This window comes from Typha latifolia, chromosome 5 (genome assembly GCF_019914945.1).
Source record: "Typha latifolia isolate L0001 chromosome 5, TyphaL0001v2, whole genome shotgun sequence".
NCBI classification, from domain to species: domain Eukaryota; kingdom Viridiplantae; phylum Streptophyta; class Magnoliopsida; order Poales; family Typhaceae; genus Typha; species Typha latifolia.
Window position 1 is genome coordinate 11,408,573 of NC_133090.1, and position 24,675 is coordinate 11,433,247.

At 36.3% G+C, this 24,675-nt stretch overlaps 2 protein-coding genes across 2 annotated transcripts; both read left to right on the plus strand.

Moving 5' to 3' along the window:
• Window positions 1-1,527: 1,527 nt before the first annotated feature.
• LOC140789341 (uncharacterized) lies at window positions 1,528-13,217 on the plus strand. The gene is made up of 13 exons (XM_073139007.1): window positions 1,528-2,286; window positions 3,387-3,801; window positions 3,968-4,631; window positions 6,031-6,071; window positions 8,177-8,245; window positions 9,038-9,138; window positions 10,133-10,211; window positions 10,767-10,865; window positions 10,941-11,009; window positions 11,640-11,689; window positions 11,806-11,887; window positions 12,413-12,507; window positions 12,592-13,217. The coding sequence occupies exons 1-13, from the start codon at window positions 1,910-1,912 to the stop codon at window positions 12,734-12,736; spliced, it is 2,286 nt and encodes a 761-aa protein (XP_072995108.1). The 5' UTR covers window positions 1,528-1,909; the 3' UTR covers window positions 12,737-13,217.
• A 5,801-nt stretch (window positions 13,218-19,018) lies between these two features.
• LOC140789228 (stachyose synthase-like) lies at window positions 19,019-22,443 on the plus strand. Its single transcript, XM_073138833.1, has 4 exons — window positions 19,019-20,555; window positions 20,641-20,818; window positions 20,910-21,277; window positions 21,785-22,443. The coding sequence occupies exons 1-4, from the start codon at window positions 19,092-19,094 to the stop codon at window positions 22,355-22,357; spliced, it is 2,583 nt and encodes an 860-aa protein (XP_072994934.1). The 5' UTR covers window positions 19,019-19,091; the 3' UTR covers window positions 22,358-22,443.
• The last annotated feature ends 2,232 nt before the right edge of the window (window positions 22,444-24,675 follow it).

A 24,675-nucleotide genomic window follows, 5' to 3' on the forward strand; every position in this document is an offset into this window, starting at 1 on the left:
AATAAAAAGTCAAAATTCTGATAAAAACATCCACCTAAAAACATTGGTTTGCTAATGTAAATAATAATTTTCTACTTTTGAATATAATTTTATGTAATAATTTTTTCGTGGCGAGCAATCAACTTCACATTTCATGGTTGTTAGGAGCATAAAGAAAAGCAGCGGAATCTAAGCAAAAGTTCTCTAACATGTGAAGCTTCAAAAGTTTGACTCTTTTCAGTATATATCATTATCTCCCAAACTCCTACCATAGAATAACTAATGGTTAGCATAAGAAGATGACTAGTATAAGACAAAAAATAATAAATAAATAAAATAATTCTCTCATAGGAGAGGTGGACTATAATGTCCACTTGCTTGTAAGCAAAAAAATTAGGCCAGAGTATAGGTCACAGATATATATAATCTAGTGGTTGATTTCTACCGGTTCATCATAAGATAAGTCATGAGTTCAATTTATTTTCTATGAATGTTAGGATGATATTTAATAAAAAATTTCACCGAAGAATTAGCATTATTGTCTAACTTATAAGAAATTAAATAAAATAATTATCCATAAAAGAATTGGACCACATGACCTACTTGCTTGCAAGAAAAAAATTAGGCTGGAGTGTAGGTCACAGATATAATTTAGTGGTAGAGTTTTATCGGTTCACGATATAAGTTATGAGTTTAAATTTTTTTCTATAAATATTAGGGTTGATATTTAGTAAATGCTCATGATTAAAAGAAGAAAAATAAAAGGGTGGAGTGTGATAAGAAACAAAGGAAAATAAGAAGGTAAGGTTATGGATAGATGAGCTGCACATATGTGAGAAGAACAATATTTAGCTTTCCAAGAAGCAAACCCAAAGAAGCCACTATGCATTTGTCTCCATGTAACCCTACAAGTCCAAATGGAAAATAACATTGAGTTGAAAAAGAAAAGGAAAATAATATGGAGGACATTGAGTTGAAAAAGGAAAAAAGAAAAAAAAACATTGAGGGCAGAGGCTTGCAGTGAGGGGTAAAATGATAATTTTAGTGAGACAATATTTTGCAACTATGACCTATGGGGTGTATTTTTATTTTTTTGGGTCACTTTGACCCATTTGATACATAAAAATATATAAAAACTAGTCCATGATCCAATACTACTATTGTTATTGGACTTTGTTTTTATGATCATTCAGATATATATTTATTAATTTTCTGAGCAGATATTTATTATCTAAAGTCTAAATTAACCCAAAATTATGGTGAAAATTAAAGGGGAAACAAGATTTTAAGATCAAATAAAGAGCATTTTAAATATTTTAATTTTTAATTTTGTTTAAAAGTAATGAATAATGAATGAAATATTATCTATTCAGATAATAGGATGGGATTTAATAAATAGAATTTGGAAGAAATATTAGAAGACAAAAGTTACAAGATGTAATTTTGTAGAAGGTGAGGACTGAGGAGTAGGAGGAGAACTGGAGAAGCCCTGCCCACCAATACTGGCAGACCTCTCCTTTTGGGGGAAAAGATGTGGCTTTGGCGTTCATAGCTGACCTACAAAAGCTTAAAAGCAACAGGAGGAGCAGCAGCAATAACAGCGAAGAATTAACAGGCTGAAGAGCTTATCAAAGGATTCAACTTGGGATGTCATGATCAGTGGTGTAAAGAGAGGATTTAATGCCCCCCAACAAAAGCAACAGCTCACAGGAAGATAGATTGATAGATTGAGAGAGAGAGAGAGAGAGAGAGAGAGAGAGAGAGATCAGAGAAGGAGAGGAAGAAAACAAAGGAGAACAGAGGAAAGGGAGCCACCTTTGAAGCGGTAAGTGGGACTGCCCATGAACCCATCTATCCTCAGGAAGAAGCTTGTGGGACTGATTGTAGTCTGAGTTTCGAGGAAATCCCAGTTGGGTCCTTAATTTCTGCTATGGAGAATCCACCTGAGGGGATTTTGAAGAAGATCCAGGAGCTGGAGGCGGGGCACGCGCTTCTGAAGCAGGAGATGTCGAAGCTGATGCAGGGGGAGGGCCGCGGGGACCGGCGGCCGGACCGCGGCCGATCGCAGTCGGTGTCGCCGCAGCGGTCGGCGGGGTTGCCCCCGGGGCCGGTTTGGCGGAAGGGGTCGGCGTCTCTGGGGCACTCGTCGAGGCTGCAGAGGGAGAGCCGGGGGCCGAGCAGCTCTGGCGGAAGGCACCGCGATGAGGGCGGTGTCATCGGATTGTCGGAGAGGCAGTACCTGAATGTCTTGCAATCCATGGGGCAGTCTGTCCACATATTTGATCTTGATGGCCGGATAATATACTGGTCAGTTGGAGACTTTTTATCTCTCTCAATTGGTTTGTTTTGGTAATTGTTATCTTATCTGAATTGGGCTCCTCCCTTTGAAATGGTTTCTTTGATGTTTTGCTAGTTGAGGTAGAGCACTTATTGAGATTTGACTATTTGAGGCATCAATGCCCTTTACATTTAGTTTGATTGTATAAGGGAAATTTATGCTCTTCATGAGGCAGTGAATGGGTTAATTCTATGTTCTTGCTCTTCATTTTCTCCAGTACGGTAATTCTATAATAAGACTGAGGTTTAGCAATTAGCATGCATTGATATATCAATGATCTTGGGTTATTCATCAGTGGTGATTTTAGAGTATTTCTCATGACATGTCAGTCCATAGCAGATTGATTTGGATAAACTAAAGTTGGGATAGGAAGAGTGATTATTAAGAGAGGGAACTGGGAAGTATTCGCCTTTGTAAGAATATCTACTCCAAACATTGTCTAGACGTGAGATGCTTTAATATGGTCTATCAATAATAGATATTGGGGGCCTAAGACTTCTTGACATTGCTTTGCTCACTCGCAACATGAACAGAGAATGAAAGAAATGATTAGTTGCATCGAGTACTGATTTACCCACTTTCACAAATTCTTTTCCTTTTTGCAATAAATTACATATTGTATTTAGTTAATATATAAGGCTGTACATCTCCTTTTCAAACCCCTCGTAGGCTACAACCTCGTGCACAGAGATGTTCTTTTAGATGTGTAACCACTATCTTCCACTATCCATAAATGTGCTAAAAATGCAGTGTTCAGTCATGTTTAGTTGATGAAACAGTTACAGTTGTAAGAATTTAGTGAGGTACTCTCATGCGTATTTCTCATGCTGAATTAATGAACCCAAATTTCTATAATGGTGATTCAAACTTTAGCTATGTTTTCTTGGCCATTTTGAGCTTAATTGTTATTTCTTTCATGTGTCGTAATTATTGGGTTATCTATGCTTCAAAATAACCTTTTTGATAGTAGTAAAACTGTTAGACTGTGATTGGTGCATTTGATCCTATCTTCTTCCATAGATTATTATTTGATTCAACGATGGCCATTTGATTGCAACACTCATCTTAGGAACCGATCTGCTGAAACTCTGTATGGTTATTCAGCGTCAGAAGCCCTTGGACAGGATGCTGTAGAGCTGCTTGTTGATGCCTGTGACTTCAACATTGCCAGTAATATCATCCACCGTATAACCACAGGGGAGAGCTGGACAGGAAAGTTTCCTGTTAAGAACAAGTCAGGGGAACGGTTTCTAGCTATTGCTACCAATACTCCTTTTTATGATGATGATGGTCGCTTGGTTGGCATCATTTGTGTGTCAAGTGATCCACGCTCCTTTCAGGAAATGGCTACCCCTTCAACCTCTACAAAGATTGAAGGAGTTATCTGCAGCAGCACTGATCGACCTAGAATCAACCTAACAAGTAAAGTTGGTTCTGATCCACAACCTATCCAAGTTGCTATTGCCTCAAAAATAACAAATCTGGTGAGTGAATTTAGAGTACAGTTCCACAGGGACAGAAACTGCAATAATTTTATTGTGCATGCCACCAAAAAATGTTTGGATGATTTTGTTTCTATATAGAGCAATGTGTCCTGTTTTCAAATTCTTTTAGTGTATTCTTTCTTGATTTTTAGAATTACCTACACAGGCTACTAGAGTTACAAACAAAGTCCGTTCTCGGATTAGGACAGGTGAGGCCAGTATGGAACATGAAAGTGGTAGTGGTGATAACCATTACGCCGATCATGATGCAGTTTCTTCAGACCATAAGGAGGATGCGACATCAAGTGGAGCTAGCACTCCAAGAGGAGACATACCACCTTGTGCTTTTGGTCTTTCCTCAGCGGTCATCGAAGAAAAATCTCCTGGGAAAGCAGCAAAAGGTAATAATGAGGAGGCTGAAGGAAAGGTAGGAATTCACAAGATTATAAGCTCAAAGGCAGAGGCATTATTTTCTAAGAAGAATATATCTTGGCCCTGGAAGGGGAGTGAACATGATGGCAGTCACGGCACTGATGCAAAAAACCGCTTTCTTTGGCCTTGGGTACATGCTGATCAAGAGAACGATACAATTCATAGAAAGGCTTATGATTCTGATGCAAAGCCAGAAAGTCAGGTGACAGAAAGTAGTCGGACAGGCAACAATGAGGCCTCAGGATCCTGGTCCTCATTTAATGCTAATAGCACTAGCAGTGTTAGCAGCAGTGGAAGCAACAGTAGCAGTGCACTTCAGAAAGTTGAATTGGAAAATGACTGCTTAGACTATGAAATTTTATGGGAAGACCTTACAATTGGAGAACAAATAGGTCAAGGTAATCATTTTCTCCATGAGTGTAGCATAATTATCTTATAGTTTTCTACATATGGTCTTTGTTAAGTAGTCTAGTCGTTCCATTCCTTTGCCCTGTATGTTTCTGTATAATTGGAAGCAAACACACTTACTATGGTGATTTGACTGCCGTCTATTTTCTTTCTTTCGTTTTTCTTCCCAAGGAAAAGACATTTACCCTTTCATAGCATGGAAAAAAGTTCAAAGTGTCTTCCTGAACTTTCAACTGTGACACTTAACACCTCCTTTGTGATATTGATTGAGAAGTACCTGCCAAAACCTTTATATATTTTTTTCTGAGAGAATACCTACCAAAACTGACTTCTTCTTCTTCTTTTTTGTTTTTTTGTTTTTTTGTTTTTTTGTTTTTGCACTTATCTTCTCTTTAATCTAGGGTCTTTACAGTCCTAAAAATTTAGATATGAGAACTATTTGAGATGGAGTGAAGATTATCGATTTTCACTGAAGGTCCATTCTTCCAACCAATTATTTGCAAAATTAAAAGGGGTGTTTTTGGTTTTTGAATTGATAATCATGCCTGCCAAGTAGCTTCACTGTCCACATAGATCAGCATAGGGTAGAGGGAGGGGTAAAGGGCAACTGACTATGTTGTTATGCCATCTACTCAGGAAGACTCAAGACATTGCATCCTCATCTGTTTAAGTCTTCTTTCGTATTTACGTATGCCTAGAACTCGTAAAATGCTTTGCTTTGCCTTTAATTTGACCTTTTAATGTTGCATATTATTCCCAACCGTGGACCACCTTTTCTAGACCAATTCCATGTTCACACCCAGCATGTTGCCTTCTTTTGTTTTAGCATTTCTTTTTAAAAGATTTTGTCCATTAAATAATTTATCATCGATCTGATTGGTAAGAATAAGTATTTAGATTTAGTCTTGCCGTTTAGTACTTGTGGAATATGTAATCATTTTAACATTTCATGCTAATTAAATCTTATTCTGTCTTAATTACAATTAATATTATCAATTTAAGAAGATTATTTATCTCTGTAAAAATGCCTTAAATAATCAGGAAAGATAAGATTGAGAGCAGTAGTATGATCCAAACCTATTTGATTACTGATTCATGTTTCATTTATAATGGCTTTCCCTGTGGAATGTCCAACAATTGTTGAAACATTAGATCTGTCTTTCTAAATCTAGACTGCTTAATACTGCTTACAATGATGTAGTTAACTTAATGGCACTGACGACCTATTCCATTCTATCAATCAAAAGGAGTATATCAAGCATTTACAAGAACAATTAGTTCCAAAATGGATGATTAATAATGTTTGCAATCTAGAGATTTTCTAGAAGAGTCTACTGTTATATGATGGTTTGCATGGTTATACTCATAAAAGATTTTATGTTCGCACAGGATCTTGCGGAACAGTATATCATGCTCTGTGGTATGGCTCGGTATGTCTGCTCTATCAGTTTTCTTTTGATGATACAAAAATTTAACTTCTTGAGATGCTGGTAGCATACTTCCAATGCAATACGTTATTTGTGGAACTACTCAAGTCCATTTCTTCAACTATTCACTCTTCCAAGTTACTTCTGTTATGATCCTTCTTCAGACATCCTAATTCTTAATAACTCTGTTGTGATCCTCTCTAATAAATATATGCAACAAATTTGTGTGAAATCAATCCCATTCTCTGCTGACTCGAGTGCATTTCTTCAACTATTCACTCTTCCATGTTATTTCTGTTATGATCCTTCCTCAGACATCCTAATTCTTAATAACTCTGCTGTAATCCTCTCTAATAAATATACGCAACAAATTTGTGTGAAATCAATCCCATTCTCTGCAGACTCATCCATAAGTACTAAAGAAGATCTTTAAGCAGAAGCAATTGATCAATGTAGTTTACCAGCTGCTAATCATCTGACATCACCAAGTTTGATCCTTAAACTGGAAATTGAAGACTTTTGGAGGTGAAAGATTGGTGTCTAATGGCATAAACAGATCAAACATTTAGCATGCTATTGTCTGGTAACATTGCTTCTAGTTGGGAAAGAAACTGGAGACTGGCTTGAAAGCTTTAAAATTGCACTGCCATAGAAGAGAAAAAGGAGAATACTATTCCACTTGCCCCTTTATCTGGAAGTTGGAGTTAAAGGATTAACAAAAATATACCCATATATAGATTGACATAGAGTGAGATGTGTCAAATTCAAAAGCATTAACAAGAAAGCTAAGAAATAATGTTTCCCCTTTATTTAATTTATCATTTTGGATTTCTTGGCAGTAAATAAAAAAAAGGATTGGATTCTAATGGCACTTATATGAGGAACTAGTTTGCCGGTTTTTGCATGAAACAATATATATTTATTGCTGATTACCAAGATCTTTGTGGATTTCAGTTGAATGCTGTGAGAAGATTTCATCAAGTTGATTACATTCTAGAGATGTAAACTTTAAAAATAGTTGGACTAAAATCTTCTTTTAGGCCATAGAGGAGATGCTCACTAATAGTTGCATCCATGACTGATCTTAACTCATGGACCAAATTTGAAGTTCATTTTAGGCAACCAATTCATCACTTTGGGTTCTAATGTTTATAAAGATGGGCACCCAAGTGCATGGGGCTCCTGTCTGCATGGATTCTGGGTATAGGGAGTATTACATGATAATGATTCACTGTGCTAGTCAACATTTTGGCCACGTAAGCACGACAACATGCCAATCTGTGTTTGGCTGATGTATCCAAGATGACACATGCCAGGTTTCCTATACAGAACGTGGCTATCTACTGGGTGTGTACCAATAGTCGTGATTGTCTACCAGTTAGTACTGCACTGCATGTATTTAAACTTTTGAAAAATCCTTTCTCTTAAGGGAGCATCTGATGTTAGCATATCATTCAACAAATGTATCCATTGGCTAAGTGGATTTAATCTCATGAACATCTTCACAAGGTGTCCTCGATCTCAAGTAGATTGTTGCCTCGGCTAGACCTTCACTGTGACATTTAGCTGTATTTGGGCTGGAAGGCTTTCCAAGGACCCCTTTTATCTGATAGAGTATCCTCAGGAGCTCAAGCTCACATGATAAGATAGAGAAGGTTCATTACTATCAGTCCTCATCAGTTCACGACCCCTGCTCTTGCAGCATGTCAGTCTCCTATAAAAATGTCTGAACCATTACACTGTCACCCACTAGCTTATCAATCTGACTGGATTTTTTTCATAAGAAACTACTATTGCTAAGCCATCATCTGATGGAAAAATTTTATCCTAAAATTTATGGTCTTATTCACTCTAAATATAATTTTTTTGCTAATGAAATTGACATATACGTGGTACAACACATGCATTTAAGGTGTATTGAAAGGATATCATCCATAAAATGTAGTAATTAATTCTGATGTGGAACTGCTAGCTCAATTGTCTGAGATGTTTTGCTTTTTCTTGCTTGTTTGCAAAGAGTAACATGGGCATCTTATCTGGGCTAATTCTTGTTTGGAATTGATATTTCATGTCATATCTGAAAATCAATCTCTAAATTTCTTTAACAGGATGTGGCAGTTAAAGTCTTCTCAAAGCAGGAATATTCGGATGAAGTGATACTTTCCTTTAGACAAGAGGTGCCTTTTCCTTTTGAACTTGCATTCTTGATACATATTATTCTGTAGAATACATCTATTAAGAACTGTTGTGTTAGGTAAAAAGAAGTAGCTCGCTTAGTACTCGATTATTTAGTGAGTAGATGCTGATGATCATCCTCTAATATTTTATCTTATGATGGTGATGATTTGCAGCAATAAGTTAAGTCTACATATTTGTTCATAAGATCTCTCATGGGTGAAGTTTCCTTATGTGTGCATTTCAATTGGAGTATGTTCAAGAAAATGGCATGGACCTAATGCCCTAATCCCATTGAAAATATGAAAAAGAATCATCTCTAGCTCCTTGAACATCACTGCTAGTAAAGATGTTATGATATCCTGTCAAGAAGTTAGGATATATAAAGATGCAATAAAAGTTCTTTGACAAATTTTTTCTTGGGCATCCAATTAATTATTTTTATTTCATTTTTTCCATGTGATTCCTGTAAAATGCATAGTTTCTACTTTCTAGAATCTTATGTACTTACTATTCCTTAATGGATATATCTCATTGCTCTCTGATCAAATCGTGCTGTACAAAGTTGTTTGATACTTATATTGATTTGAAAGAAGTACCTTGTCTACAATTTTATATAGAGCATTAGCATTTTTAATTGTACTATTATTGTTTAACAGGTAACAGAATTGACATAATAACTCTTTCTGTATTGTTACATTTCAGATATATTAGTAAATGTGAGATGTGATAACATTGCTTTAGTAGGCACGTTTTTGCATTGCATATCATGTAAATTGTGTGTATATGTGAAGGTATCATTGATGAAGAGGCTACGACATCCAAATATACTGCTCTTTATGGGTGCAGTTATGACTCCTCAACGTCTTTGCATTGTGACAGAATTCCTTCCTCGGTTTGTCCTTTACTCTTTAAAATAAAGCAACCTAATTTTTTTTTCTTTTGCTTTCAGTGTATTCTTTTTATCATAGTTTTTAGGTTGGGTTTGTTGCTTAGACATATCTTCTTTTTCAGAACCCATAAGCTCCAGTTACTACAAGAAAAGTCTACTTTTTTCTTATCTTGACAATTGAGGCTTACAAGAGGAAAGATGACGGTAGAAATTACAGTCATCTATCTCTTGTGAATCAGGTCATTAGTTGCTCAAATGAATTTGCCGTTTGTAGTGTCCCATCGTTGAATGAGAAGTATTATTTCTCTTAAATTAATGTATGCAATGGTGCGGGCACTAATATTTTGTACTAACAAATTAGAATAACCTATTTCAGTGGTTGACCTTGACCAGGTTATTTCTTCTGAATCTATCGCTTGCCATAATGATTTTTGGAGCACGACATTTTTATCTAAATTCACATCTTTAGTTTAGATAAAAAAATTGGCATTCAAATGAAAACTGAAGCATATCTTAGTTAGAATTAATTTTGATAATCATAACAAGAAAGACATCCGCTTTCCCCATGGTATGATTTCAGATAATTAGAGCAATTTTGCGGTTTGTCCAATAAAAAGTACTTTGATGCCTTGATAGCATTAACGTGCAAACAGAACTTTCATGTAAGTGTGGGAGATTTACCTTCCGCTACCACTGTCTTAAAGTTGCCAACCAGGCAATCACACAACCTTGCTGCAGATTTACATTTCAAAAAGCTAGTCAACATAACAGTTACTCTTAGGAAGAATGATTATTCCATGAGGCATAATATTAAGGAATTGGAAACAATTTCTCTCCTACTCCTAGTAGCCAAATGCCCGACTATCTTTTCATTCTTATTATTAAGGCAGCAAGATTAAGCCATTAGTATCAGTTAAAGTGTTCATGCATTTAATTCTCTTGTTTAATGTTATGATTCTTCTAGTCATGTAGTCATGCAGTCATATTTCATATGCAGTGGGAGTTTGTTCCGGTTGCTTCAGAGAAACACTGCCAGGCTGGATTGGAGACGGCGCATTCATATGGCGTTAGATATTGTAAGCAGCTTTGCTAAAAATTATAATTGATCAATGATCAAATGATTCTTGTATAGTAATTAAGTTTCCAAGTTGACTGGTTCTTGTATAGGTTTTTGATGTTCAAATTAACTTTCCAATATAAACGTGTTTGCGCAAAGCTTTTCTCTTCTGTTTCTTATAGAAAACATATGTTCAAATTAACTTTCCAATATGGAAGTGTTTGCATAAAGCTTTTCTTTTCTGTTTCTTATAGAAAACATATGTTCAAATTAATTTTCCAATATAGAAGTCTTTGTGTAAAGCTTTTCTTTTCTGTTTCTTATAGAAAACATATGAACAACTTTGGGAGTAAGCACCTGGACTCATTCAGTCCTTAGTAAGGGGATTATGTCATTTCCTTGCCTATGGATAATTGTTTTCAAAATGCGGTTTATGTACAACTTTCAAGAACCAGTTTGAAAATCTTCTGCTTTTGTAACAAATATTCAGTTACCTCCATAGTTACTTCAAGAACTCAGATATGATTATTGTCAAGTCTGAATGGCGATTATTAAAGATTCTCTTTTTCAACAGGCAAGGGGTATGAATTATCTTCATCACTGCAATCCACCAATAATCCATCGTGATTTGAAGTCATCAAATCTGTTAGTTGACAAGAATTGGACTGTGAAGGTTTGCTGCTAATTCTTATAGACAATTATTCAGCATATGCATTTTATCCTCTCTTATTCCTTTCCTGGTAAACAGGTTGGAGACTTTGGTCTTTCACGTCTGAAGAATGAAACATATTTGACAACAAAAACTGGGAAAGGAACTGTAAGTACAAACAAAGTTTAATTAACTGTTTTGAGGATCTAAATAAATTAATATAATGTAAAGGAAATTACATTTTATTTCTCTGTGGTTAGGCCTAAAATTTACTTCACCCCTCATAGTTTTATTTGTATTACTTTACTCTCTTGTGATCTTTAAATTATAACCATTACTTTTTCATCATATTTGACTAAATCATAGATCAAATTTAAATATATTCATTAGATGCAAAGTTGTAGAGAATTAGATAAAATTTTCAATGTATATAAAATAATACTGATCGAATTTAAGATGACAAAGAATAACAAATATATTGAACAAATTACAAATGTATGTCTTAAGATATTTTTGTTATTCAAAATCTGATCGGTATTATTTTAGATATGTCAGAAAGCTTATCAAATTCTCTACAATTTTATTTGTAATAAACATCTTTAAATTTGACCACTAATTTGCTCAAATATGATAAAGAAAATAACGATTTTAGTTTAAAAATAACTATAAAAGAATAAAGTAGCACAAACAAAATTAGGCCTAACAATAGGGGAGGTTAAATTTTATTTTCCCCTATAATGTATTTATCGTGTTTATGCATTATTAACTTTGACTCACAAATACAATTCTATTTTCTAGCCACAATGGATGGCTCCGGAAGTTCTTCGCAACGAACCTGCAGATGAGAAGTAAGTTCACATCCGTGCTTTTAGCTTACCATATCTTTGATACTCCAGGTGTCATTCAAATGCAGTGAAAGAAGAAATAGCTAATGGATCTGTTTATCTTTCTTTGTTAAATTTAGATCCGATGTGTACAGCTATGGGGTGATACTTTGGGAACTTGTCACTGAGAAGATCCCATGGGATAATCTCAATTCAATTCAGGTATTTGCCACTCTCATACTACTAATTATTTATTCAGTTAGAAAATTCACTAAATTTAACAGCAAGCGTGTCAATCATTTCATAGATCAGCTAAGTACATGGTAACAGATCTTGGATCTCCTTAATTCTACCAATCATCTCAATCTGTCAAGCATGTTTAAGTAGCATACCATTGTGTATTATATAGAAACAATGTTGGTGGTCTTTTATGCTTGATGTTGTTGGTATGATCATTATCAAGCATTTGCTGCACCTTGAAGAGGATGACTGAGGTACATATCTGTGTTTCCACTGAAGGATACTCAGATCAAATATAGAAGTCGAGACATACGAATATGATAACTCGATAATTTAAAAGTTGTCTTTATCAAGCTGTGCATGTCCAAGGAAATCAACATTATTTGTAATGTCTAATTTGCCTCCAAAATTTGTATAAGATAGCACTGACTTTGGGATGTCAATATATTAGTTGTCTTTTTGTGAAATATTGTTTTTTAATTGTTGAAAATATTACTATTTATGCAGGTAATTGGAGCTGTTGGGTTCATGAACCAAAGATTGGAGCTTCCAAGTGACTTGGATCCTCAGTGGATGTCAATAATAGAGAGTTGTTGGCACAGGTTTTATATCTTCCCTCAATTTTTCTTGAACTGAAATTTTCATCCAACTTTGTACTGATTGTGAGCTTACCTTTCCGTGAACAGCGAGCCACAGTGTCGCCCATCATTCCAAGAACTGTTGGAGAAATTTAAAGATTTGCAGAGGCAATATGTTGTTCAAACCCAAACGCAGCGATCCACAGCTGCAGATGCTACGCAGGGCATTGCGAGATTGAGTGTTCAAGATTGACAGTATCAGCTTGATGGTGTGCAAGCTGATCTTTATGAACTTTTCGGAGTTGGCAAATCAACTCATCACTTCTTAGAGCACAAGTGTTCATTACCGGATCAAACTGAGTCCGAAGAAGGCAAGAAGATTTAATGGGCTACATGATTTTTTTTTTGTAGAAGCAGCTTATTTGTAACTAATCTGGTTGATCAATGAAGAGATTCAACACAGCCACAATTGTACCATCATCGGTTCTTGAGCCACATCGGCTGTATTAGAATACACAAAAACGACAATGACAATACCAAGGTCTCAGATTAGTGGGTTTTGATGGTGGTTGATTTCCTTGTTTGTGAGAACAATGCTTGTTGCTGTTTCGCCAATCTCAATATACTTTCAGAACCATTCAAGTGCATTTGTATCATAACACGATTCAAGCTCTATTTGTACATCATTTTCAAACTGTAAATGCAGTTGAGATGTAGAGACATTTTTTTTTTCATTGCATCTTGGCATCTAATTGCATTCAGAATTCTCTGCTTGGACATCTCAATTTTGTATATCCACCTCATCTCAATCTCAGAAGGTGGGTTTTGATCATTTATTGGATAGAATATCAGTGATTATTTTAGATCAATGTATGAGCAATAGTTAGATAGAATATCAGTGATTACCAGACTAAGCAGGTGTAAATGGAACTTGCATAGTAGGATTTATAACTAATTTTGCTGGGTTTGATAACAATGCCAACTCTTGATTAGAAAAAGGTCTAGATGTGATGCTTGACTTATATAAACAAAATAGTGATTCGGTGGAATTATACGTGGAGTCTATGCCAAATGACCGAGCATTTGAATATTCTCAAGTTATCAGTGGTGTTGCCACTCGTTGCTCACGCAACGTGATAAAACAGTGATATCTCAACCACTAGTAGGTCTGAATAGTTATAAAGAAATATAATACAGAGCAAAGTTAACTGAATTTAAACAATATGAGTATATCACCAGACCACCATATAACCTGTAATGCAGATATTTATGAAAAATATTATAATGTAGGCCCAAATTAACTAAGTTATTACAATGCAAATATATCTCTTTCTAATAGAGTTAATATTGAACAAATGGTAGATCTTATATGTGGTGTAGAGATAATCATTGGGCTCGATTTGCCCAAGCCTGGTCTAGACCTACCTGATTTTAACTGTGCTAAGCGTAGCTCGGGCTTGATTTGCGCTCGACCCAACTTGAGCCCAAGATGGTAATAGGCGGCATGGGCTATGCCTTTGCCCCCACCCCCTAGTCCGTTTTGAAAGCCAAACTCACTACTTTTGCTCGTGACCCGACTCGTTATGCATGTCAACTCCCATGTCTTTTTAGACTCATATTGAATATTTAGTAAACTGAATATCAATATATAATTATATTCCTACGAAAGATAACTAAACTATCTTCATAGAGGGCTATTATGCTTGGCTCAATAAAATATAATATTTTTAAAATTCACTTAGCCCAAGCATAATATCTCATGAGCTAGTGGGCAGATACATACTATAGTATTCTAGCCCGACTTGAACCCGACCTGGCTTGTGGTGTGAAAAAAAATGATGACTTGATTTCCGCATCGAATGAGTATAATAATAGAAGAGTATGTAGGGGCTGGAATCTTCAAATAAAGAGTACATGTTGAAAAGAATATATAATAAGAAAAAAATGTCTTTTACAATGTTACTAGGAAATAATTGTAACAACCTAACCTTAAAAAGAAAAAAAAAACTATTTTTGCATGGCACGACGTGGCCGGCCAAAATGTGGCCGGCCTCGTGCCATACTGTTGGCGCGGGCTAGGGGTGCCACGCACTCCTAGCCGCTGGCCGGGCTAGCTAGCTCCGGTGGGCCCGCCGACGCCGTAGCCATAGCACCGGCATCCCCACTGCCTCTCTCTCCCCCTTTTATATTTCTCTCTCTCTTTCTCTCTCAAACTCTCTTTCTCTCTTTCTCCCATTGTTACCGCCACCGTCGTCGTCCTTGGAAACCATTGCTGCCACCTCCACAAGTGTCGATGAGCTCCTTTCTCTCTCTCTCTCTCTCTCAAACTCTCTTTCTCTCTTTCTCCCATTGCTACCACCACCAACGCCGTCTTTGGAAACCATCGCCGCCACCTCCACAAGTGTCGATGAGTTCCTTTCTCTCTCCCTCTCTCTCTCACTCACTCACACCCGAGCTCGGGCTCGTCGGAGCCGAGCCGCCGGCGAGAGGCCGACCACTGGCTGGCCAGCAGCGGCCGGTGCCCTCCCCGCCGACCCGGATCCGCACCTCCCTCCCCTTCTCTTTCTCTTCTCTTCTTCTTCTTCTTCCTTTTTCTTTCTTTCTTTCTTTCTTTCTTTTCTTCTTTCTTTCTTTTCTTCTTCCTTTCTTTTTTTCTCCATTCTCGGTCCCCTCCCCCTCCTCTTGCTGCAACAATGCTGGGAGCCCAGCACTGTCTGCCACAGAAGATTATATTATATATATATATATACATATATAATTATTTTCTAATGTTAGGTAAATTAGTCTATTTAGATAATTGATTATTTTGATAATTTACACTCACTAATATAATTTTAGTAATATTTTTAGTATAATAATTTATTAATTTTAATTATAAATATGGCCTATAAATTTATTTATAGTTTAGTTATCATTTATTAGATTAATATATGTAGTCTCATTCATAATAATCTTACATTTAAATTTATATTTTATAGCTATTTTTAGTATATTATTATTGTCTAATAGTTGTATAAAATGGAATACTAGACTTGCATATTATTTTAGTATAATAGGATAATGACTATTTTGCGTATAATTTATGATTAATTAAATAAAAGTAGGTATTACAAAATAAGTATTAATAATATTATTTTTATATATAGTCGTCTTGGTTATTTACAAAAAGGAGATAAATTACTATTTACTTATTACTTATTCTATAATTAACAACAAAGATTTTTAGTAAATAAATATAAATTATGGTAATAACATATTAATATTATCACAATTGAACTTATCCTATGAATCTAATCAATTTTAAACCTAATAAAATATTATATTTTACTCGAATGGATTATAATCGGATAAACAACTAACTTTATGTTACTTAAACATTTTCAGATCCCGAATTTCTTATTTGAGACCCCGTGGACCTTGCTAGTGATGTGTGACGATTGATTGATGGACGTGAGGGATACGTGTCTTGGATTTTCTGATCAGAGGTGAGTAATCTTATCCCCTAGACGTCTTTTTCAAATTAGGTTATATTATATATTCTATATATGCATGTTTTGGTCTCCAGCATGATTATATGACTTTATCTAGAGATGATTACAGTCGAGCATATTTTTATCGTGCATATAATTAGGCTGATCTTGGATATGAGTATGATGATGATAAATAGAGATGATGAAAGATGATTATACTATTATAATATTATGTCCAGTTGATATGTAGCACAAGTATTCATGTAATAGATTAGCATAAATATGCATGTGTTGACTATATGATCGAAAACTACATTATATTTGTTTTTCTTTTGATTCCTATTCTACCTAAATTTTTATTATGCATTGACTTATTGTTGTACTTGATATATACATATAATCTGTCATTTATAAAGAAAGCATGAAATGTGATTGATAGGATAGTTGATAGAAAGCATGAGGATAACCGAGTGAGCGCGAGGGTTAGGACACGCTTGGTGGACGATTGATCGCTCGATATAGTCGCGATCCTGTTGGCCTTACGTCCGAGATCGTTAGTTTGTGTGCGCAGCAGACATTCGGATACATGTCGTTCATCAGGGCATATATGGCTAGTTATCCTCACGAAGTTTCTATCAGCTAGAAGGGTGTCCAGTCTGGATGGATGTTGATACCCTTAGCGGATGACAGGGTATGATTATATTTGAGATACTCCTTGCGGATGGCAAAATATGATCTGAGCCTTTGGGCATGATGTTGAGACCGGGTACCGGGTGTTGACTGTGCACGGTAGTCTAGTATGATGATGACATATAGAGATGATATTGATGACTGAGGTGTTGAGAACTACATATGATTTCATTATCATCTGATTACTTGATTATCGAGTGGTCAATATATATCATATGGTTGCATTTGATATCATAGCATGGTCATGGTCGGCATGCATCATGTGTCATATTTGAGAGAAAGTTATTATGATAGTATGACATGGAGATTTGTTTACTCATTGTCGAGGATTATATACTTTTATGAGTTATGATATGTTATCTACTTTTTATTAATGTATTATTGAGTATACATTCATATATTCATTGGCGTAGTGGTCTAGTGTATATTTTCATTGGCGTATTGAGTATACATTCATATATTCATTGTCGAGGATTATATACTTTTCATAAAAATATACACTAGACCACTAGACCACTACATAAAAATTTATTATGTAGTGGTCTAGTGTATATTTTTATGGACTTGGATATTCATATGTTAACAAATTTATTTGGTTAATAGTATGATTTATAAGGTGATGGATTATGTGATCATGGATATATTAGCAGGTTTTATTTGATGATGTTATGATTATATGTGCATAAGAGAGTATCTGTGCGTGACGGGCCCCGCCCGATCTATCGCGTCTGCCGCGCGTGCCGTGTGGGCACGTAGGCGTGCACGTGCCCGTGCCGGGCGGGGGCGTTTTAATTTGGTTAATAGTATAATTTATTTGATGATGGATTATGTGATCATGGATAATTTAGCAGGTTTTATTTGATGATATCATGATTATATATGCACAGGAAAGTATCTATGCGTGACGGGCGTGCTAGGATAAGTACATGAGTATATAAATATGTGACCTGCGTGCTAGGGGGGAGCATGAGGGATAAGCTGGGCGAGGGTGTTACAATTACACTAAACCAAACTCTCCATAGATCTTTGGCTCTGGCCTACGTAATCTTTCATACCACGAGGAAGTCACCTCTCCTCCCAAAGATGATTTTATCAAGACCAACACCAATGGCTCTCCTAGCAGAATGCCAAAGTGGGTGTAGGGTACATAGCTCGTAATTATACTAATTTCCGTAATTTTTTTATGGGGTTGTGAGCGTATATATATGTGCTTCAGCCTTGGATCTTCAAGCTGAGAGCAGTTCAATCCGATGTTTGCATTGATATTATATGAAAATTGCATCACTAAAGCCGAAGCCATTCTATCACCTCTTCACAAAGCCCACGATACTCATTTGAACCGAGTCTGTCTTCCATTTCAACTCTAAGGACTCGTCAATATTCTTTGCTGCCTTGCTCCTATTCTATTCTATGGCGGCTCAAACACATCATTTCAGATGTCTTTTTCTCCTTCCTTTATTCCACTGAAGCCTCCTTTGTCATTCACTGTTATGGAGAGGCCTATCATTCCGTTAATTTATTAGCTCACTTATGTCACTTCAGTTTGTTTAGGATGATATGGTTCCTCCCTAATCATGAAGATTACTCTTTTATAACTCAACTATTCACATCCAAAAAGTTGGGGGGAGACCCCAACATTTAGAAAGCTCCGGCTATTAGAAATTTGCCGAGTTCACCGCTTCTCATGTTGATGTCACTATGACCACCACCACCTCTTCCCCAGAGCTTGTGCTTTGTAGAATCTTCTGCTCTCATCTGACTTAGTAGCTTGATACCAGTTTTTTTAGTTATTCTTGAGAAGATGTCTCAAGACTGAACTGAAGTGATGGTTTTTGACCATTCTAGATATGCTCATTAAACATTGTACCCAAGTAATTAGTTCTAAATTTTTTTATAGGATTAGGTGACTTCCAATCCCTTTAGATATCGTGTAAGATAATGTGTTAAGTATATTTTACCTTTATTACATATTTATGCCTAAAACCACTTTTGACAAGCAATTTTGGATACGCTTAAACGATAAATGCATCTAATCAATAGTTTAGCAGTTAAAATAATAATATCTTTTACTACAAGTACCAAAAACAACCAAAGTAATTGTCTGTGGGTGCTTAAAATGCCAGTGGACTAAAAGTCAACTAATATCGTAATAAGTTTGGAACTCAAATCAACTAAAAATGGCAAAAAAAAAAAAACTATCCTCTTGACCTGTCCAAAAATGGTTGGCTCTTTTGACGTTGACGGCCAATCAATGAGTCATGAGTCATAGCCTCGTAGATTCTGGACCAAGGACAAGTGTCAGGCTACATTATGTCTCCATTTCTTTAATCCCATCAGCTGCTTCCATATATAGATTACATACATCTCATCCTTCTCCTCACTACTGGTTTGCTCTCTCTCTATATGTACTTACAAAATTTCTTGATTGATTTTAAGTAGTAATCTTTGATGGCTCCACCAAATCAAACATTTGATTCCAAGATCAACTCCACTGAAGCCAATGGCTTGAGCAATCTCTTCTCACTGTCTGATGCAAAGCTAAACGTCGGTAGCATTCCACTGCTCACAGAGGTGCCCCAAAATGTCACCTTTACTATTTTCTCATCTCTATTCCACACTTCAAATGCACCCAATTCCCTTGTTTCACAAGCTCAATCTCAATCCCACAAAGGTGGCTTCCTCGGTTTCCACAGCCCGGCGCCATCCCACCGGGTGTCGAACTCGCTGGGGAAGCTCGCTGGCCGGAGTTTTCTTAGCATCTTCAGGTTCAAGACATGGTGGACTACTATTTGGGTAGGCAATTCTGGCTCAGACTTGCAAATGGAGACCCAATTGGTGATGTTTGAAGTCCCTGAATTGGGCTCCTACGTCCTCCTCCTACCCTTAATTGAAGGCGGATTTCGGTCGGCGATCTACCCGGGCGTCGACGATCATGTCGTGATCTGCGCCGAGAGTGGCTCTTCTCAGGTTCAGGTTGATTCCTTTCAATCCATAGCCTATGTTCACGTGAGTGACAACCCTTACAATCTTATGAGGGAAGCTTACACTGCTGTGAGGGTGTATCTGAATACATTTAGGCTGTTAGAAGAGAAGTCTTTGCCTCCTATAGTTGATAGATTCGGTTGGTGTACTTGGGATGCCTCTTACCTCACCGTCGACCCCGTCGGGGTCTGGCACGGATTGGAGGACTTCTTCGAGGCCGGCCTGCCGCCCCGGTTCGTTATAATCGATGACGGGTGGCAGAGCATTAGCCTCGACGGCGAGAGCCCCGTCGAGGACGCGAAGAACCTTGTTTTAGGAGGAGAGCAAATGAATGGAAGGTTGTATACATTTGAGGAGTGTGAGAGGTTTAGGAATTATAAAGGAGGGAGTCTCTTGCAGCATAATTTGCCTGATTTCGATGCGATGAAGCGAAAGGCGGTTCTTCGCAAAGCAGGAGAGCTTGAGGGTGCTAGAAAATCTCGGAAGAAGGCAATGCAATCTGGCGTTGCCGATGTGTCGCTCTTCGAATTGAAAATATCGAATTTGAAGAGAGAATTGGATCAATTGTTAGAAGAAAGAGCAGAAGATCATGTTCATACTTCTGAATTCAAGTCGGATGATATGGGACTAAGAGCATTTATTGAGGATTTAAGGACAAGGTTCCAAGGTCTAGATGATGTCTATGTGTGGCAAGCTCTTTGTGGAGCTTGGGGTGGAGTTAGGCCTGGAGCAACTCATCTCAATTCAAAGGTAATTCCAGTGAAGGTCTCCCCTGGACTAGATGGAACAATGGAAGACCTTGCAGTGGAAAAGATTGAAGAAGGTGGCATTGGCCTAGTTCACCCAGATCAAGCTGTGGATTTCTATGACTCGATGCACTCTTACCTCGCATCGGCCGGCGTCACCGGCGTCAAGATCGACGTCATACAAGTAAGTTATATCCAATTCTAATTCATGTTCTCAGATCTGTAAATATGTTACAGTTTATACTATGTTCATTTGCCTGTTCTTGTAGACATTAGAGTACGTCTGCGAAGACTACGGTGGCCGTGTCGAGCTTGCCAAGACTTATTACGATGGATTGTCCAAATCCCTTGTTAAAAACTTCAATGGAACAGGGCTCATTGCTAGCATGCAGCAGTGCAATGACTTCTTCTACTTAGGAACCTGGCAAGTAGCAATGGCAAGAGCAGGTGAGAATCTACAAAAATTATACCCAAGTATTAGAGTGGTTGATCTAAGTTGCAATGTTATGGACTAGATGATTGTTTTCAATGTTCTCAGGCGACGATTTCTGGTTCGAGGACCCGAATGGCGATCCGATGGGGATGTACTGGTTGCAGGGTGCCCATATGATCAACTGTTCGTACAACAGTCTATGGATGGGTCAGATGATACAGCCAGATTGGGACATGTTTCAGTCTGATCATGCTTGCGCGAAGTTCCATGCTGCGTCGAGGGCCATCTGCGGCGGACCGGTCTATGTCAGTGACTCGCCTGGCGGCCATGACTTTGATCTGTTGAGGAGGCTTGTCTTTCCTGATGGCTCCATTCCTAAGTGCCAACACTTTGCTCTGCCTACAAGAGACTGTTTGTTCAAGAATCTACTGTTTGATCAAAAGACCATCCTCAAGATTTGGAACCTGAACAAGGTATTATTTCCTTTGTCATACTACAAAAATTTATTCATAGCTTCACAAAATTTGCAATCTAGGACATATTGATTACTGTTATTGAATCCACTTTCTGCAATCAAACATGCTATCATTGAAACTTTCATCAAGTTTCTAGCCTGAAAAGGACAGATACCTTCCAATTGGGGGTGCAAACATGTTTTTAAGTACAGACATGGATATGAATCAGAAATCTGATAGATTCATGTTTATGTTTTAAACTATTTGGAAACTATTTTTTAATCCATATCTATATATCATAGATTATTTGAATATGGATGTAAATTTTAGTATCAAGATGAATAGAAAAATCTCGACCCATATCCCACCCCTACTTGCAAATATTAGTATCTCAACCAAATAACAGAGTGAAAGTCTCTTTGCGGTGACATTTGGAAACTCTCACTTTCCTAGAATTACCGTCATGGAGTCCACTTTCTGCAACCAAACATGCTCAAGTGACTTTCTATGTGGATATTGTTACAGTCTGGAGGTGTTATAGGAGCTTTCAATTGCCAAGGAGCAGGATGGGATCCAGAGACACGCCGAGTCCGAGGCTACCCGCATTGCTACAAGCCGGTCTCCGGCAGGGTTCGGCCGGCCGACGTCGAATGGGACCAGAAGAAGGAGACCAGTGAGATGGGCCAGGTCGACGAGTTTGCAGTCTATCTAAACCAAGCAGAAGAAGTAATCCTAATGACTTCAAAAGAAGAAGCAATCCAGTTCACTCTGCAACCATCTAGCTTTGAGCTCTTCACCTTTGTGCCCATAAAAAAGCTCAGTGGCAATGTAAAGTTTGCACCACTTGGGCTGGTGAACATGTTGAACTGCGGCGGAGCGATAATGGAAGTGGAGTATGGTGAGGATGGGAGTGAGGTTGAGATGGAGGTGAAGGGTGGAGGAAAGCTTTTGGTCTACTCTAATGTGGAGCCAAAGAGAAGTCTAGTCAATGGAGTTGAGGTGGGGATGGAGTGGAGTTGCGAGGGGGGGGAGGTCAAAGTGGAGATTCCTTGGGTGGAAGAGCAACATGGCGTGTCCCATGTCATCTTTGCCTATTGATGGATTACTAACTTGGAAGCTATATATATGTATATTATTTCATTAATGTTAATAATTAATGTTATTTAATTGTTTTTATTTTCTAAGATTTATTTTGATAATTTGTGCGCATGTAGATTTCTAGATAACATTTGGTTTCACCAACTTGATTAGGAATCCCTATTCATTTTTAGTAACAAAATATTACTTTTTTTTAAAGTTCAAACATGATAGTAAAGAGAGAAATTATAAATAGGTCTAAATTAGTTTTTTCTTAAATTATAATTTTATCCACGAAATAACTTTTATTTACGTTTTATAAATTTAAAAATAATAACTTACTTTCATTTACTTATAATAAAGTTTGCAATATTGAAGAATTTTTGAAAAAAAGTTAGAAAAAATTAATATAGCCTTATATGTGAACTTATAAGCTTTTAAAAAATAATAACCTTACCTTATAGTAAGTTTCTGAGCTTTTTCTTAAAATAAAAAATATAAAGCCTAATTTATAAATTAGCCACGACAAGTACACATCGCTCCTTTAGAGTCGGAGACCAAAAGCTGGGACAAAACACACGAAAACCTCTATCTCAAGTGTAACTATATCCTAAAACCCTACCTACATTTGCAAGCCAATCAATGTGATTTGCTTATCTAAATATATGTGTAATTTTATAATTTTAATAATTATGAGTTAGGTAAATAATATCTTGTGTAGGACTTTTCACCGACCAAAAGGAAGTAGTGTTGCCATTCAAAATATTAACTAAGATTAGAGAATCGAATTTAATCCAAATGTTAGGGAGAGAAATTTTTATATAAGTTACTTTCTGGTTCAACTATTTATATTTGTAAGTAACTGAACCAAAAAATAGATTATATAATTTTTTTTTCCTTAAGACTAGGGTGTAAACAACTGAACTTAAGCGAGCTGGCTCAGCTCGAGTTTGACTTATAGCTCAATTGACTTAATAAATTTTCTTAGCCAAGCCTGATAAATATGATAAAGTAAATTCTAAAAGCTAAACAATTAAAAAATATAAATATTAAATGATAAAATTAGTGCATGCAATAATACAAAATTACAGTAAATAATTAACATGAAAATTCTATTTAGTCATATACTATAATGCATCTAACTCGGATAATTCATCAATTTGGATTATTATATATATAGTTTTGTTATTTTTAATTTTTAAAATTTAACATAAAATATTTATGCATAGAATAAATATAGTTTTTGTTTGAAAAAATAAAATAAATATTAATAAATATAAATAAGAATAAAAACTTAGAGAACTTTAATCTGTGAGGCACATCGAAGCGTAGCTGCTCTAAAGGAAAGTGATGCTAACACACCTATCTTTCTTCTAAGGTACAATCTAGAACTTCATTCCTACGTCGCTAGATAGCACAGTCTTTCGACGTTTCTTTGTAAGAACTGTACTCCACTAATTCGATCAAAACAATAGATAAAAAAATTAAGAGAGAAAAGTAGCTAAAGCTTGACTTAAAATTTTATATTATATAGTTTTTTTCATGATAAAGAGGGGGTATTTATAGGTATTTGAGGCTTTTGAATTTCTTCAACATTTGTGACCCCTCAAATAAATTCAACCGATTAATCATTTTACAATGATCGTTATGGTCGTTATAAAACTTTTAAAATTCTTTAATTACTTATTTTAAATTTAAATAAATTATAAAATTAATAATAATACTAATCCTAATTAATGTGAGCTAAGCGAGCAATATATAATTGAATCATGTGTAATAATTTTTTAGCTGTTTTAAAATTTTTATATAATTTTACTGACCCGAAAATGTAAATAATATTTAAATACACGTGTGAAAAAAATAAATAAAGGTAGACTATAAATAGTCAAGAATTCCGTTGAAAAAGTCGATTTCTTTCTTTGTAAATACTTTTTTTTATATCAAATTTCTTTGTAATTATTTTTTTATTATTTAAGAGTCCGAAGGTTAGCCTAGCCCTGAACAAAAGGCTAAAGCTGCATAATTATTTATAATAATAATAATTATTATTATTTTGATGAATTATAATTATTTACTTGTGTGGGCAGCGAAACTATTTCTTTGTAAGTATTGATGGCATGATTACATTTTTCCTTTTAACTGTTTGAATTCTTTCCAATTCGGGGTACCTGGCACAATTCCATTGGGTATAAAAACCAATTAACTTTTTTGTATGACTTGCAATGCAAGTCACCGATGGAAACATGGCGGCATTTCCGGACGTACGAAATCGTCCAGCCAGGTCCGAAGAGAATCCGCTCCTCGGCCGTTGTAGGAAACTACGACGTCCAGCCTAATTC

Excerpts from the sequence above, each read along its gene's own strand:
- LOC140789228 (XM_073138833.1), top strand. The coding sequence starts at position 19,092 with ATGGCTCCACCAAATCAAACATTTGATTCCAAGATCAACTCCACTGAA. Across the intron at positions 20,556-20,640 it reads TCAAGATCGACGTCATACAA|ACATTAGAGTACGTCTGCGA; the intron begins GTAAGTTATATC and ends CTGTTCTTGTAG. Across the intron at positions 21,278-21,784 it reads AGATTTGGAACCTGAACAAG|TCTGGAGGTGTTATAGGAGC; the intron begins GTATTATTTCCT and ends ATATTGTTACAG.
- LOC140789341 (XM_073139007.1), top strand. The coding sequence starts at position 1,910 with ATGGAGAATCCACCTGAGGGGATTTTGAAGAAGATCCAGGAGCTGGAG. Across the intron at positions 3,802-3,967 it reads CCTCAAAAATAACAAATCTG|GCTACTAGAGTTACAAACAA; the intron begins GTGAGTGAATTT and ends TTACCTACACAG. Across the intron at positions 4,632-6,030 it reads TGGAGAACAAATAGGTCAAG|GATCTTGCGGAACAGTATAT; the intron begins GTAATCATTTTC and ends ATGTTCGCACAG.